This window comes from Pan troglodytes, chromosome 2 (genome assembly GCF_028858775.2).
Source record: "Pan troglodytes isolate AG18354 chromosome 2, NHGRI_mPanTro3-v2.0_pri, whole genome shotgun sequence".
Lineage (NCBI taxonomy): Eukaryota > Metazoa > Chordata > Mammalia > Primates > Hominidae > Pan > Pan troglodytes.
The window spans coordinates 42,716,049-42,732,253 of NC_086015.1; the positions used below are offsets into that span (position 1 = coordinate 42,716,049).

Below are 16,205 nucleotides of genomic sequence, written 5' to 3' on the forward strand. Positions count from 1 at the left end.
GCAATCTCTAAGACAAGGCTCTGGCTGTGAGCATTCTGTCCTGACGGAGGCAGTTAGGGCAAGGTGGAGGCTGACAGTGGTGGATAAGGAAAGGGGTGGATGGAAGGGAAAAATTTACAGGACCTGATGATTGCATTAAGTAGGAGAGAAGAAGCATTCCAGTGGGTGGCAGCTGAGGTAATGAGCTGATGATGTCACTACTTTTAAATGGAGTATTAGAGGAAAGACTCATTTGTCATGGAAAGACAGAGAACTTGGGATGTTCTGGAGATGTTGGCAATAAGAAGCAGAGTTGGGTGATTGAGATAATAGATGCTTGTGGAGCGACGATTCAGGATTACTTCACTAAGAGCAAAGGGGGTGAGGTCTGGGTCCTGGTGGCTGTAATATTTATGGGTGACAAGGGAAGATGGGCCCACAAAAAGACTTGAAAGAGAACTAAGAGAGTTAGGACATGCAGCACCACCAAAGTCAGAGCAGGAAGTGAAGACTCAGAGCCTACCTTTGGAGGTGGGGCCCCGGAGCTCAGGGTTGGTGGGATGGAGGGCATAAAGGGGGAAGGGTTACCAAAACCTGCAGACCAGAGAAGTTTTTTGTTTGTTTTTTGAGACGGAGTCTCACTCTGTCACCCAGGCTGGAGTATAATGGCACAATCTCGGCTCACTACCACCACACCTGGTGGTGGTAGTGATTTTTGTACTTTTAGCAGAGACAGGGTTTCGGCATGTTGGCCAGGGTGGTTTTGAACTCCTAACCTCAGGTGATCCGCCTGCCTCAGCCTCCCAAAGTGCTGGGATTACAGGCATGAACCACCGTGCCTGACCAGATGAGAGAAGTTTTGAGATCAGACTTACCCGCATGCCTTCAAATCGAGAAAGAGCCCGCAGTGGCCGCAGAGCGCGAAGGGTTCGAAGGGCTTTGATGGGAGCCACTTCAGAATATTCCAGAATCTTCGCTGTGAGACTTATCAGTGAGATCTGAGTGCAGGAGAGGGCAGAAACATCACTCTAGGTTTCCAGAAAGGCAGTCCTCGTGGAAGGAGACAGGAACTCCCTGCCCAGCCTCCCATTCCTACACGTCTAAGCCATCATCCAAGCTCCCACCTTATTCGGAACTCCAATGAGAGGTCCAGAAAGAGTTTTGTCTCTTCCCTTTTATTAAAAATTTTATTCACCACTCTCTTAAACAATCTGGGCAAGAAAAACTCAGTCTCTAACATCACCAACCTCTGGTACGTAGGTGGCCAAGCTTCCAGTGTATTAAATCAACTCTTCCTTTTCCTTCTAGGGGCAGCAGTCAGGCCTCAACAACCTTGAAACTGATTTTCAGAGACTTGGAGACATGATGTTCCCTCCTAGGGGCTATGCTGAGAGTCTATTCTGAGGAATGTAGTAATCTGAATTATATTTGCTCAGAGAAGTGGGGTGGAAAGAATAGTGGTTTGGGTGGGGTCTAATTCCCATTTGAACCCTGATTTTTTGTGAGCTTGGGTTAGTGCCTGGCTAGTCCAGGGTACTTTCACCCTTTGTAAAATGAAAAAGTCAGACTAAGAGAATTCCAAAGTTCTGATAGCTCTGCAGTTCTTCAAAAAGTTTCTGGTATGGGTCCATGAGATCTAGCTTCAATAGATATCTGAGATATAATGACTGACTTGTGAGCCCCTTTTGGTCTGTCAGTTTTCTTTAAGTGGTGGTCCAAAGACTGCAAAGGACAGAAACTTACATGAAAAAAGTTCCCCTGCTAGGAACTTTGAAGGTGCCAGGGAGCTGTCATAGATACGGGCTATGACCCTGTCCTGTGAGATCTTAGCCACACCACAGATGGTGGCCTGAATTCAGGCTCAGCTTATCCTGGCAGTTAGGTGGGATGCACACAGGAGCTTCAGAAAAGAAGGGCTTTATACTTGAGTGGCAGAGCCCCAAGCAATGTCCATTCTTTGGATGAGTGGCTTATTGCACCAGGACAAAGAACTGGAATGGAAGGGACCCTCTTCCTTCATTCATGCAAGGCTCCAGACATCAGCAGGTGAGACCCAGCTGCCTGGGTGCATGAGGGTAGGGAGGTTTGGGGCCAGTTCCATGCTGAACCCTATTCAGTCTTTTGCTCAGCCCCCTGGGAAGTCTGCCTCACATGGATAATCTGCAGCTGGGGCAGACAGGTGCTGTGCCTCTCCAGCAAAGTCTGTCCACCCAAGCCCACCTCCATTCCCACTGCTCAGCCCACTAGCCTCCCAAGTAGTCTCCAGGCCCTAGTACTGCACCATGCATCTATTCTCCACTGCAAATCTGATTATGATCATGTCTTTCTCTTACTCCCAAACATCACTGGTACTTTATCACCCTCAGGATAAACTCCATACTCTGTAGCCTGTGTCATATGGTCACAACCTACTTTTCCAGTCATATTTCACCCACACATTCTACCCAAATCAAATTGTTCCCTGAGCATACTTGTGTCTGTGCCTTTGTTCAAGGTCAGCCTTTAGCTAAGACGGGCCTTCCCCAGTCCTCTCGCAGCTCCTTGCTCCTGCTCATTTCTATGCCCCACATCTAATGCCACCTCCCATAGGAAGACTTCTCAACCACCCCACCCCAAGAGTGGAAGAAGGCTCATGTCTCTGTGTCTCCAAGATACTAATTGCCCCCAGCAGTGCTCAACACATTCACCCTTATAATACATTTATTTCCATGTGTGTCTTGTCTGCTGAAAGACTAAAGTGTAAGATCCTGGAGATAGTGAGTATTTATTCTGTGCTTCTGTTTCTTGCAAAGCACTTCATAAGACAATCCTGTATTCAATAGTTAGATGTATAGCAAATGGAAGAAAAATAGGATCATTGGGATGGCTAGAAGGAAAGAAAGAAAGAAGTACAGCTGGATGAAAAGTTGAAGGGTGATTGCATAGAGGGATGAATTAAAGGATACAACGATAAATAGGATAGATTTAATGTATAACATGAATACTATAGTTAATAATAGCATATTGTTTTCAGTATTTTTGCTCGCTGAGTAATTATAGCTGCTCTTGCCACAGGGGGAGAAATGGGTAACTATGTGAGATAATGGATATGTTAATATGTTCCACTATAGTAATCATTTATATATATATATATATCTTATAACATCATTTTGTATCCCTTAAATATTGATATGGTTTGGCTGTGTCCCCACCCAAATCTTATCTTGAATTCCCATGTGTTGTGGGAGGGGAGGGACCCAGTGGGAGGTAAGTGAATCATGGGAGCAGGTCTTTCCCATGCTGTTCTCATGATAGCGAATAAGTTTCATGAGATGTGACGGTATTATAAGGGGGAGTTTCCCTGCCCAACCTCTCTCTTTGCCTGCTGCCATCCACATAAGACGTGACTCACACCTCCTTTCCTTTTGCCATGATTGTAAGGCTTCCCCAGCCATGTGAAGCTGTAAGTCCAATTAAACCTCTTTCTTTTATAAATTGCCCAGTCTTACGTATGTCTTTATCAGCAGCATGAAAATAGACTAATACAAATATATACAATAAAATGTATTTTTAAAAATTTTAAAAGATAACAGACACAAAAAGATGGATAGGATAGATAGTTGAATGGAAGGATGGGAGAAACAAACAAGAAAGGAAAAGTATGAACGCAGGGAATAGTGAATGGATAGATGAGATAGGTGGATAAGAGAAGGATGGATGGCTGGGTAAAATGACTGATGCATGAATGGAAAGATGGGGAGCTGGACAGAATAGATGAATGGAATAAATTAGTGAATGACTGGAAGGTTGATAGGATGGATGAATGGATGATGAATGGAAGGGAAAGGGATGAATGAACAGATAAGTGGAAGAAAGGAAGAATAGATGGATAGGTTGAAGCAAGAATGGAAAGATAGAAGAATGAGTGGATAGAAGGATGAGTGAGTAGAAGCATGCTTGGATGGAAGATGCGTGAATGAGTGAACAGAATGTTAGATGATTGGACAGTTGGATAGAAGAATGAATCAAAAGTTAGAAAGATATAAGGGTTAAGGATGATGAATAGATGGAAGGAAGTTTAGAATAAAAGATTGGGCAGAAGAGAAGAGGGAAAGAAGAATGGGAATGGATGGATGGAAGGGGAGGACTGATGAAGATGTACAGCTGGAAGAAATAAAGATGGATGGATGTTTGGGAGGGAGGAAAAAGGAAGACTGAATGGTTGGATACAAAAGGTGAAATGTATGGAAGGAAGGATGGATGGTTGGAAGGAAGAATCAGTAGGAAGATGGATGAAATGAGTGCATGACCGTTTAAGGTGATTAGGACTGAGACTGGTGAGATCAACATAAGCAGGAGTGACTGTGCCCCCAAAGGGGTGGGACACCGGAATAAATAATTTTCCTTTCATTTATGAATAATTATTTTATATGCACAGAATTATCACCCATGACTCAGATTTCAGGCCTCACAGCTAATCCTTGTGGTACAGTGGCCTGAAGCTGCTAGTGCATTGGCATCAGGGAAGAAGAGAATTGAATGCACAGGCCTGCTGTGGAGGACCTGCCAGCACAGGAGGCTGGACAGAATGTTCTGTGCTGGACCTCATCCAGCTTCAGGAGGCAAGCACCAAATACAGACACATTTCCTGACACCTCTGCTGGGCAGACCTTGCTGCTGGCAGCTGCTGGAGTGGGGCAGGCAGAGACCAACACAGCACATGCCTCACCCTGCTTGCAGAAACCCTCAGCTATGCGGCAGTGAACAGATAACTCAGTTAACCATGCTGCAAAGCAAAGAAGGTAGTGGCCTAGACAGTGATAGTGCAATGTGGTGGTTAAGATGAGGAAGAGATGACTGAGGAATCACATGTCTGATGTGTGAGAAGCACACAGTCAATTCTCTAATGCAGGGATTACTGGCCACAGGTTACCATGAGTGTGAACACATGAACTCCAGCTCATTACCTCTCCAAATGCGCCCTCTGTTCTTTTCAATGCCACTGGGGAGGAGGCAGCAGTATAAGCTCAGTGGTTCTAAGCCATGGCTGCACCTTGGAAATGCCTGGGAGCATTTATAAAATACAGGTGCCTGGGCACCACCCAAGACCAATAAGATCAGAATCTCTGGGGTAGTGGTGGTCGGTCACTGCATATTTCATAGCTCCCCAGGTGATTCTCAAGTGCAGCCAGGTGTGAGGACCACAGAACCGCAGGTGGGAAGATTCTCTGTGCTCACAGTTCATGGCTCCCCGAGGTCCAGAAGACCCATCTATGGATGCAGGGCCATAAGACCTCTGAGAGCTGCATGTGTCATCTCACTTTGGATGTAAAAATGCAGAGGATTGCAGGGATCTTTCTGAATGGAGACCTAATAACTCACCTAACAGTCACTATTGTGTCACAGTCACATACTGCCTGGACTTTACCACTCATGGGTGTCAGGGCTATTCTCAGACTCGTCACTAAATGCTCAAAACTTTTCTTTGGAGTAGCCCTTGAGGGCCAGGTCTCTGAGCTTCCTTTGCCCTAGCTGTAGCCAGAAGTCAGAGGGGAGGACCCCAAACCCACGTGTTCCCACTGAGCCACTCACATTCACAATGAGGAAGTCCAGCCAGCACCAGGCATTGGTGAAGTACTTTTTGAAGCCATAGGCCACCCACTTAAGCAGCATCTCAAACACAAAGATAAAGGTGAAGACCCTGTCAGTGTACTCCAGCAAAGCTTTCACCGTGGGCTTCTGGTCCAGGTAATAGTCTTCAAAGGCCTGGAAGGAAGAAAGGATGCAGAATGGCAGGCTGCCTGGACCCACAGCACTGGGGCCCAGACTGATAGGGAAGGACTCAGCCAGCCCTGACCACAGTCCCTGGAAGGGGATTTGGTAGTCAGCTTGCCAGTAGCATTTTGTTTGCTGTGGGGAGGTAAAGGACAGTGGAGGAGGTACTGTGAGATACAAAGCATGACTTCTTCAGGGCCAATGGGGACAAACAGCCGTGCTGCTACTTGCAGGGATGCTGAATGCAAGGGAGAAAGAAAACCTTCTCAAATTGGATTTTGGAAGTGAACCAAAGGGATGCTAACAGTGACTTTGTTTAAAAATAAAAGCATCAACGGATGTTCACAGGCAGTTTACAAAAATGAAAGTAAGAATCGCCAACACACCTCTGAAAAAGAATGTTCTATCTCACTGGTAATCAAGGAAATTCAAATTAAAAGAAGATGCTGTTTTTCTTTTATCAGACTGGTGGAGATGGAAAAGAATAGGGGAAACCCTAGGATGCTGTGGCTGTGGGGGGCTGCCACTCTTACAAGTGACTGGCAGGAGTGAAAACCTGGCCAGTCCTGTGTGAAGCCAAATTGGCAATGTGACTCAGAGGTTTCAGGAACCTAGCAATTCCTCCTTCAAGCACTAATCCTAAGGACACTGGAAGCTGTTGGTGCCCACTCAGGTCCTCTTTAAGGGGCCAGTGCCCCTATCCTTCATCTGCTGGGAGTGTCGGCTGCTAATAGTTCACGGATGCAGACACCCCCTTCCTGATGGCTTCGCTGGGCTGGAGGAAACTGTGTCCACCTTGGGAAATGCTTATCCTCCCCGCTGGGGCAGCCCTCAGCCAGGGACAGTGACAGGGGGATTTACAAGGCTGTCTTCTTTGCCTCAAGGTCGGACAGCTCTTTGGTGTCCTTTGTGCTTCAGGGCTTTCCATGGGATCAGCTGAAGCCGGATTTCAACTGAACCCACATCTTTTCTCAGCTTCTGATTCTGTGTCTAAGACAAGGACTAAGATGGGAGATTATCCAACGTCTCTAAGGGAGTACACACAGGGAATATTCAATTTGTATTAGAAGTAAACATAGAGATTGGTTGAATAAATTATAAAGGAATATGTTATAGCCATTAAATGAGATAATATGAGACTATTTACTGAGAAAATGTACTGAGGTTATAGAATGCATAAATGTGGTTTTATTTTTGTAATACGTGTATATTTTATGCATAAGCAAGATGAGAAAGAGGTATACCAGCATGTTTTCAAAGTGAGTTTCTCTTTGAGTGATAGGGAAATGGACGATTTTTTTTTCTTTACCTTTTTCTATAATTTCCAAGTATTTTTTTGGTACTTTACTTTGTCAGATGAAAATGCATGTTATTTTTAAAAGGTACTCAAAGTGAAAGCCTAAAGAAGGCTAAATTTGGTGCCAGCCTGTTCAGTCCCAGGGGAAGGAGATGGGAGGGAAGGGAGAGCTGCAGGGGGCGGGCTGGGCTGGCGCAGTGCTGCAGGTCTGAGCTTCCTCCTGGGAATGTGGAGGGTGGACCGGGGAGTGAGGAGAAGGGGGTTAGAGAGAGAAGGGAGGGAGCAAGGGAGAGCAGAGAAGCAAAATGAGGAGAGAAGGCCCACAAGCCAATGACGTAGTGAGGAGAGCACCTGGCCAACAGCACATGTGGTTATTACTTTAATCCAGGAGGACTGGAAGGAGAAGAGCATAGATGTGGAGAAAGCACTGCCCAGCCCCCTCTTGCCCCTGCAATTTGGCCTCTACACTGTGCTGAGGTCCGTGTGGACAATCACTGCCCTGTGCCAGGGCACTGGGCACCTGCAGCCGCTGTCACACAGTTCCCCCTCCACCCAAGATGGCAGACCAGTCCCTGCCCCGAAACTCTCTTCTCCCTTGGCTTTGCGTCATTGCCACCCTAGTTTTCCTCCCACCTCTCAGATCCTGCCTCGTCCCGCACCTGTGCTCCTCCCTAAAGCTGAGGCCATGCACCGAGCAGTTTTGTCACCCTTCCTGGACAATCTGGCATTTAGATGGAGGCCTAGATATTTAGTAGGTTGTTTTTAGAGGGTAAATGACACATGAGGTGCAAGATGAGTGAAAACACTGCAGCCGTGAATCAGAAGAGCGGGACTGTAGTCCTAGCCCTTCAACTAATTAGCTGCCACCCTGAACTCTCTATTCCTAGCCCTTCAACTAATTACCTGAAGCCCCTCATGCCTTTGGGCTTTGACTTCCTCATTTAGAAAATGCAAACAACTGAGGATGTTAAGTCCCTTCCTGTGTCTATGTCTACCTTGGTCTATTGGCGGAGTAGTTGAGATTGTGTAAGGAGCTTAAGCCACAGTACAGAGAGAACCTTCCTTCTTTGCTCTACAAAGCCCAGTATTCAGCCAGGGCCTTAGAGATGTCTCCCAACTCTGAATCTCTATTCCCATAAGGCCTTGTTATTCAAAGTGTGGGTCACTGAGGGCAGTGCAAGCATCACCTGGGAGCTTGTTGGAAATGCAAATTCTCAGGCCCTGCCACAGATTTATGGAATGAGAATCTGCATTTGAACAAGCTCCTGGGAGATTAAATTTTGAGAAGTGCTATTGTAATGATTTTCTGTGAGCTTTAAAGGAGTAATTAGTAGCATTTGGAAGTGGTTTGATAAGGAAAGATAGTCCTTTTTGTATTGTAGGCCTTCAGAGAAGGCCGTGTGTTGGGGAGGTCAGAGGGTGGGAAGCCAGGGGCTTCGGGATTAAATAAGGGCAAAGCTGGGTTTTGCTACTGACAAGCTGGGTGACCTTGGACAAGCCTTTTAAACATTTTGAGTGTCAGTTTCCCCATCTATATAGTGGGACGCATACACTCACTCACTCAAATGCTTGCAGCCAGGTTTGGCAGGCCATGGCACGGGCACCTTGAACACCTCCCATGCTCTGCTGCTAAGAGGGGCCCTCATCCTGGGCTGCAGCTCTCCTTCTAGTGACAAGGTTGGGGACTTTCAGCTCAGTAGTCAGGAGAACCCACCGATGCAGCTCCAGGGCCTTTGGATTGTAGGAGATTCCTATCTGGAGGATTTGGGGGCAGGGACTGTGCCTCCCCTTACCAGAGATCCACTGCTGAGCAGGATCATGAAGATGATGAAGCTCTCAAACCAGCTGTGCTCCACGATACGGTAGCAAGTCTTGCGCACCTGCCAGCCCACATCCCATGGACTCTTGGTGGTATCCACTTTGCAGCAAGGACAGTGGCGAATGCATCCTGTGGGGAGAGGTGACTGATGGTGGGTGATGGCCAGTGGGCAAAGGGGATAATTTCTGCTCCTGCTGCAGAGAAACCATTCTGCTAGGAAACCCACTTGTCATGCCCTTGGAAAAAAATTCTTTCCTGGAATATGGGTGAAGAGGGGTCCCTTACAGGGAGTCCCTCAATCCAGACCAACAGGTGTTCCTCTCCATCATCAGTCTTGCCCACTCTGATGTTTTTCCTAGCCATATCCTTCTTACAGATGACACCAGTGGTCCCTGTCCTTCTGCCCACCTATACCTGGAAAACAGACAAGCTACGGTGTATGAGCCTGGGGGTGCCTGAGGGGGATATGCTCCAAGCCCAAGCTGAACTGAGGGCCACGACGTGGCTGGGATGGGGATTGGGTCCAGCCCAGCTCAGCCCAGCCCAGGGTCAAATAAAACTATTAATAAAAACTCAAGTGTTTAAAAAATTTTTCTATGTATTTTTAGAAAGCATTGAGGCCACAATTCCCTTTATAGAATGGACTCTTGATTCATTCATTGCACAAATATTTATTGAGAATGTAATGTGCCTCACTGTTCTAAACACTGAGAGGAAAGATGACTAAGACACAGGTTCTGCTTTTGAGAGCTAAACAAAAGATTGAGGGAAGCAGATACATCATGGCCCTCCTCTGGGTCCTTCATGGTCCAAATCAAGAGTTTTCAGTGGTGTTTATGGTGGTGACTACCTTTCCCCCTTTCAACTCAAGAGGGCTGGTTTAGAACTCACGGAGGGGTTTTTGAGGGTAAAGAGGAAGGCCCACGTCTCTCCGTAGTGTCTGATAGGGCATGAGATGCAGATACCACGGCCAGGCTGCTGCCAGCTGGGGCATGTGTGTCTGATGCTGGCGCCCTCAAGCCTGGGAGTGAGGCAGCAAGTGGGCACAGCTTGTTTGTCTTCTGTGGATCCCAGGTGAGTGTTCGCTCAACTGGATTCTAGCCCTAATTAACATCAGTGTGAGGGGGCCTGTGGCTGTCCCTTCACCTTCTGTGAAGCAGTCATCTGGTTCTTCCAGGTCATCTGCCAGCTCAGGGATCTTCCTCAGGATCTCCTCAGGATCTGGGCAGTCCACTGTGCTGCCCTCAGAGGAGCTTGTGTCGTCCACTCCCTGCAGGGGAGAAGCCCAGGGCAGTGAACTCGTCTCTCCGCGGGGCCCGGGGAATTGCACACGGTCACTGCAGGTTCAACTGCACCCATGTTTGGTGCCTCGCCAGCTGAGGCCTGGAACACTGCTGTTCTCCCTGGAGCCCCAGAGGCTTAGCTGTGTGAGACTGTAAACCTTCGGGGCCCCTGATGGAGTGCTGGCAATGGCCCGAGACACCGTAATTACACCCATAACGACTCTCAGCATTCACTGGGCTTGAATATTTAATCATGGAGTAATGCTGCAGGGGCCTGCTGCCCTCCTGGCAGCTCCAGCCCTATAATGTCTCCAGATGAATTCAATTAGGGGTTGAAGCTGCTCTCATATTAGTAAACCTGATAGCTTTGCTAATGGACCCAAATGGTGGGGCGGGTCCCCATTTGTCGCTGTCAGGCCCCTCCTGCCTAGCCGGGGTCATGGACAAGAAAACAAAAACAAAAAACCAACACCCAGAAGTTGTGTACTGAAAACATTGAGTAGGGACAACTAGCCAGGGGAGTCCTTGGAACATTTGGGAAGAAGCATGACATCCACGTGCAGAATGTGACAGCCTTCAGCCAGTGGGAACCAAGCGGCTTCTGTTCACCCACAGCCCCCAAATCCCGTCCCAGCCCTCCCTCTTATCTTACCCTGCTGTGGTCAGCCTTGCCTAGGGCACACAGCCAGTAGCTGACATTCTTCAAGCTGAAGGGCTTGATAACTTTGGGGATGAATTATGACTTCCTTATCTCTGTTGAGCCCAGTGCCTGTCACATAGTCAGCACTCAGCGGCTAGGTGTCAAATTAAATTCTTGAATTGAAGGCAGTGTTATTAAAGATGCTAAACTTTTATAGACGCCTCTTTCCCTATAGCTTGTTTCCTTCAAGATTTGTAAGTTAAACCACATTTATTTTTACCTTTTATAAGACAATCCTAAACCTCAAATCTTCCAGCTCAGTCTCTATGAGGCTGTCACTTCACTACTCACCTATAGAGAGCCTCTCCCTAGCCCCAGGCTACTTTTGGCTAGAGAAAATGACGTGGACAAAAGAAAGTGGGGGAGAATCACAAGGGAAAACTTCCTCATCTGTGAGCACCTCCGACTCTTATTTGCTGGCTCTGAAAGATATTTGACTTTCTTTGTGCATTGTCTTTCGTTTCCTTTTTTCTTGGCTGTCATTTCCTGGGCACTTACTTTGTCTCAGGCAGGACCTAAACATTTGACAAGCAGCATCTCATTTAAGCTTCAAAATAATCCTACCAAGTAGGCATTACCATTCAGTTTCATAGATGAATAAATGGCGGCTCAGAGAGGTTTAGGAACTGATCTTAGGTCCCACAGCTTGTGGAGTCTCACTCTTTCTTTCTATACCTAGAACCACCCTGGAGTGAGATTGTGGCTATGGTATATGGTGAAAGTTGTGGCTATGGTATATGGTGAAAGTTGTGGCTATGGTATATGGTATATGGTGAAAGTTGAAATTGTGCGGATTAGCCGGAGGTTGGGAGGGACTTTAAAAATTCCCAGGATAAGAAATGAGGTTATGTGGTTGAGTGCAGTCTGGAATACCCCACCTTCACCCCCACTGTCCAGCCTCTACCAGCCCACTGCTCAGTGTCTGGCTGGCTGTCCAACCTCTCCAGGAAGCTCACATACCTACCTCGGCAGAGGCCTGAGGAACAGACTCATCTTTCCACGTCTCACCCAGGGATGGAGCCAGGTCCTCAGAAGATGTTCCAGTGCCTGGGCTCCTGGGTGTCAGGTGGTCCCCACACCTCTCGACTTGCTGCAGCTGCTCCTGCTAGTGAGAGAGGGTCCCAACTGGGTGCCTGGCCCCACCCTTAGATGACCAGTTCTAAATTTGAAGGGATCTTGCACATCACAGGCTGCCAGAGCCAAGAGTTTCACATATGCAATTCATGTACATACATATATACATACACGTGTGTGAAGTGAGCATGAAGACTATAGCTAGATAGACCTGTGTTTTATCCTTGGGCTCCATTAATTATAAGATGTGTGACCTTAGGCAAGTTGTTTAACCTCTCTAATCTTCATTTTTCCCATCTTCAAAATTGAAAAGGCTAGATCTGCATCATTCAGCTGTTTTGATGACTAAATATGTTAGCGCTTGTAAAACACTTTGCACGAAGTGCTTGGCTCAATAGATGTTAGCCATGACCATTGTTATTTGTCCAGAGGTCAAAATTGTAGGGAACTTGGCCACCTGGAGCTCCCTAAGAGCCCCAAAGTAACTGAAAATGCTTCTGAGTGGCAGACAGCTGTCACAGAGTTCATGCTCTCTGCTGTCACCTAGACAAAGGCATGTAAAATATGGCAGCTGATAACAGCAGCTGCTGGAACACAAGTGACGACTGCAGGGAAGAAGGCTATGGGAGAGCTACAGACTCAAAGCACAGCTTTTCTGGACCACTTAGTAACCTGGCCAGCAGCCCTGCATGTTCCTGAGGCCCCACAGGGATCCCTGCCTTCCCACGTTGGGCAGAGGTGAATGCCCTGAGTTACTGAGAAGAGGTTAGCGAGGGTTGATATACCAGCTTAAGGTAGTAAGGAATAGTGCCAAGTATTTAAAAATATATATTATCAAATGGCTCAAATGTGCTTTAAATTAGTTGGTGCCAAAAGGAGTGTGTCATTTCCCTGTGCTATCACTTGTGGGGAAAAGCTGGCTAAATGAGTCACATAAGAATCAAGACTTCTTAGGATGCTGGTAAAGATTAGATGAGCCTTGCTCTTGGACAACATCCTGTTCTTAGAGAAATCTCATTAGCATCTCATGCACAGAGCCTGGGTTGGGCAGAGCGCATGGGACAGCTGTGTGAAAGACAATCCCCAAGCACCTCAAGGTGGCCTTTTGCTCACCTGCTGCCCCCCACTCCCTGTTTGTCTGCCTGGGGAATTCTGACTTTTTCTTCCAGGCCCTGCTCAAACGCCAACTCCTCTGGAAAGCTTGGCATGGTTTAAACTTCTTTATGTCAAGGTCTCCTCTGCATTTCCCTTTTGCCCTTTGTCACTCAAGCCCTGAAGCCCCTCCCCACTGCCTGTGGCTGTCCCTTGGGGATAACCCTTACCTGTCCTTTGGGGATCACTTCCTGCTGGAAGCTCTGAGCATCTTCCCCACCATCATCCTCCAAGTCATCAAGATCAGATTCGCCCTCAGCAATGGGCACAGAGACCCACACAGTCGGATTAGCGATGAAGTCACTGTGCTCATCCCTGGGGCCTCTGGGAGCTTGGAGCCCTCCAGAGCTCCCCCTGGCAGTGTTGGCAGCAACGTGGTTCTCAGCCTTGGAGCTGGAGAGTGGGAGTTTCACCACCAGCTCAGGCTCTGCCTTGGGCTGGGGGAATGGGCAGGGCCTGCTGAAGAAGCTGCAAAGAGCCTGCTTGGTACGATGGCCAAAGACCTGGATCCGTGCCAGGGCCACCTGCAGGTTGTTCACCTCCCCATCGTCCTCCGGGGCTGTGAGGTTGTCAGCACTGAAAGAGTTCAATAGCAGGGCGATGAACAGGTTAAGCACCTGAAGAGAAGGAATGGAAGGGAAGATTGATCAATCTCTAAGCTGAGCCCCACATTGGCCTACCGGGTTAGCAGCTGGCTGGCAGGACAGCCATGGCCTGGGCCTCTTCCTGCCCACCCGGGATGCTGTCCCTTTTGGGGGAATGGACTTTCTGAGAGCAGTTGAGGGAAAGTTTGGGGATGTCCTGGAGTGACCCGCCTCAGTGGACGAGGCTTGGAAGCATATTTTCCACCATAAAGGAGGAGCCCCCTGCTGAGCAGAGGGACATTTAGGGACAACAGAGAGAAGGCACCAGCCCTTCCTGCAACCACCCTCATGTGCCAAAGCCCTGGGCTCTGTTCCTGACTCTGGAATCCTGGGCACATCTTGCTGCTTCCAGTTCTTCACTTGAGAGCAGATGAAGAGCGGTTGTGAAGACAAAATGATACGAGAAATGTAAAAGTGCTCAGAGGGGTAAACTTCCTGTCTGAGGGTGAGGGGCATCTGTGGCTCTGCAGGGATGGTGGGCTCAGCCTGGAAGAACAGAGTTTCTGGGATGCAGGCAGAGGCATCCCTGGCTCAGGCACCAGGGTGGAAAAGACTAAAGAGTCTGGATTTGTTATTGCTTCCCTTTTCTTGGTTTAGCTTTCTTCTGTCTATAAAACTCATGAGGAAAGAACCCAAGTTGGTTATGTCCAGGGCAATAAGAAAGGGGCTTCTGGAAGACTGCATCCTCCCACACAACCAGTCAGTCCCAGGAGGGCAAGGACCCCCCCATGACCAGAGTGGGTGGAGACAAACTGAGGGCAGGGGGCCAGGCTGGGGCGGAGAAGGGGTATTGGGGCTTATTGGCAAGTGAGTCTCCAGAGGGGCTTCCTCCAAACATGGAGTAGATTTTGTTATTATTTCTGTGGCCTTGGATGTTGTCCGTGACCCATTGTGCCCCCTCCCTGCAGCCTCTCCCCCTGCTCCCAGCTAGGACCTGTGCAGCTTGGAGAAATCAGTCAGCTCTTACTTCCCTGAATAAAAATGTTTTCTGAGCCCCCTCAGATTGGGGAAGGACATTTTTCCTTTAACAGCTAATAGACACCGTTTATTGAGTTCCTGCCTCAGCCCAGACATTGCATTAGGCAATTTGCATATGTCATCTCCTGTCATTTAATTCTCCCAGTAAACCCATGAGTAAGCATTATTTTCTTGATTTTAAGGAAATTAGATCTTGAGGAGATTAAGTCTCTTGCCTGGGGTCACCCACCTAGTAAATGGTGGAGCAGAGATTCTACACCAGGTCTTTCTTTTTTAATCACATGTTCTCATTCCTGCAAGTCAGGCTGCCTCCCAAGGCACACTTCTTGTAATGAATCCCACATGAATTTGAAAAGTTTGAAGACTTTTCAACCAGAGAAGTACAATCTGGGCATAAAAATCCAGATCAAAGCTTTTTCAGATAACCCAGAAGCCTTCTCCTTTCCCCAGGAGACAGTGCCCCCAGCAGGGTTCACCACTCACCACCAGGTTCCCTAGCACCATCACCGTCAAGAAAAGGATGAGGCATATGGATTTTTGGCCGACTTCCATGCAGGCCCACATGTTCTCAATCCACTCTCCACAGAGGATACGGAAGACAATGAGGAAAGAGTGGAAGAAGTCGTGCATGTGCCAGCGGGGCCAATCTTCATGGGGCGCGGAGATATTTTTTCGGTTGTTACGGTAGTTTTCCCCTAGGAGCTGCTTGCCAACCAGAGCAAAGACAAAGACAATGATGGCCAGGATGATGGTGAGGTTCCCCAGTGCCCCCACTGAGTTTCCGATGATCTTGATGAGTGTGTTTAAGGTGGGCCAGGATTTGGCCAGCTTGAATACGCGCAGCTGCAGAGAAACAGAGACCGTCAGGTTTTGGTAGCTGTGCTCATTACCTTTCATCTAAAGTTTTGCCTGGAAACCAAAGATCTGGGAAAAACACAAGGCCTCTCGTCCCATTAAACCAGGGCGTTTTCTGGACGCTGCTTTTGGAGACCTTTCTTCCTATGCTATAAATTACTCAAAAATATGATCAGCCTTCTATGGTTCCTAAGTATCAATGTGCTTCATTGACTGTGGCTGAGTCAGGGTCTTGTACTGGGGTGGTGGCCTTGCGATCTGTACTCTGTTCTATAGCCACAGGCCTGATCCCTCCTGAATATGGGCCTCTTCTGTGGAGGTGGGGTGGGTGTGATGGGGCTCACAAATAAGTGAGAACAAGCTTAGTTATGACCGAAGAGAGACTAGCCTCCTTCGGGTAGGGGATGACCCATTGCATTCGATAGGTATTGGCAAAACATCTCTTAGGGCATTTCTCATCTTGGGGCAGTGGACAACATCTGTTGCTCCCACCAGCTTTGAAACTGCAAATGTCCATGATTTCATGGACTCAGCATTCATATGTTGATTTAATTGACCAACGAACCTACCCCCCAGAACACCAGCCGTGCAGGTGCATGGCAGTGTGCTAGCCTATGAGGTGTATGAAGAGAGGTGTGTGGGCTCTTGCTCTCATGGAACCAATGGTTTA

At 47.9% G+C, this 16,205-nt stretch overlaps 1 protein-coding gene across 3 annotated transcripts in view; it reads right to left on the reverse strand.

Moving 5' to 3' along the window:
- The window catches only part of SCN10A (sodium voltage-gated channel alpha subunit 10), a 96,567-nt gene that overhangs the window by 16,235 nt on the left and 64,127 nt on the right, over positions 1-16,205 (reverse strand). For 2 of the 3 annotated variants that reach the window (XM_009445192.3, XM_009445190.3), the window contains 7 exons: positions 15,164-15,523; positions 13,229-13,675; positions 11,797-11,937; positions 9,996-10,119; positions 8,824-8,978; positions 5,551-5,724; positions 855-977 (listed from right to left, as the gene is read on the reverse strand). In XM_009445192.3, the coding sequence (XP_009443467.1) occupies positions 855-977; positions 5,551-5,724; positions 8,824-8,978; positions 9,996-10,119; positions 11,797-11,937; positions 13,229-13,675; positions 15,164-15,523 (1,524 nt within the window). The remainder of the gene's footprint in view (positions 1-854; positions 978-5,550; positions 5,725-8,823; positions 8,979-9,995; positions 10,120-11,796; positions 11,938-13,228; positions 13,676-15,163; positions 15,524-16,205) is intronic. The other variant, XM_009445191.3, reaches the window with a different exon arrangement.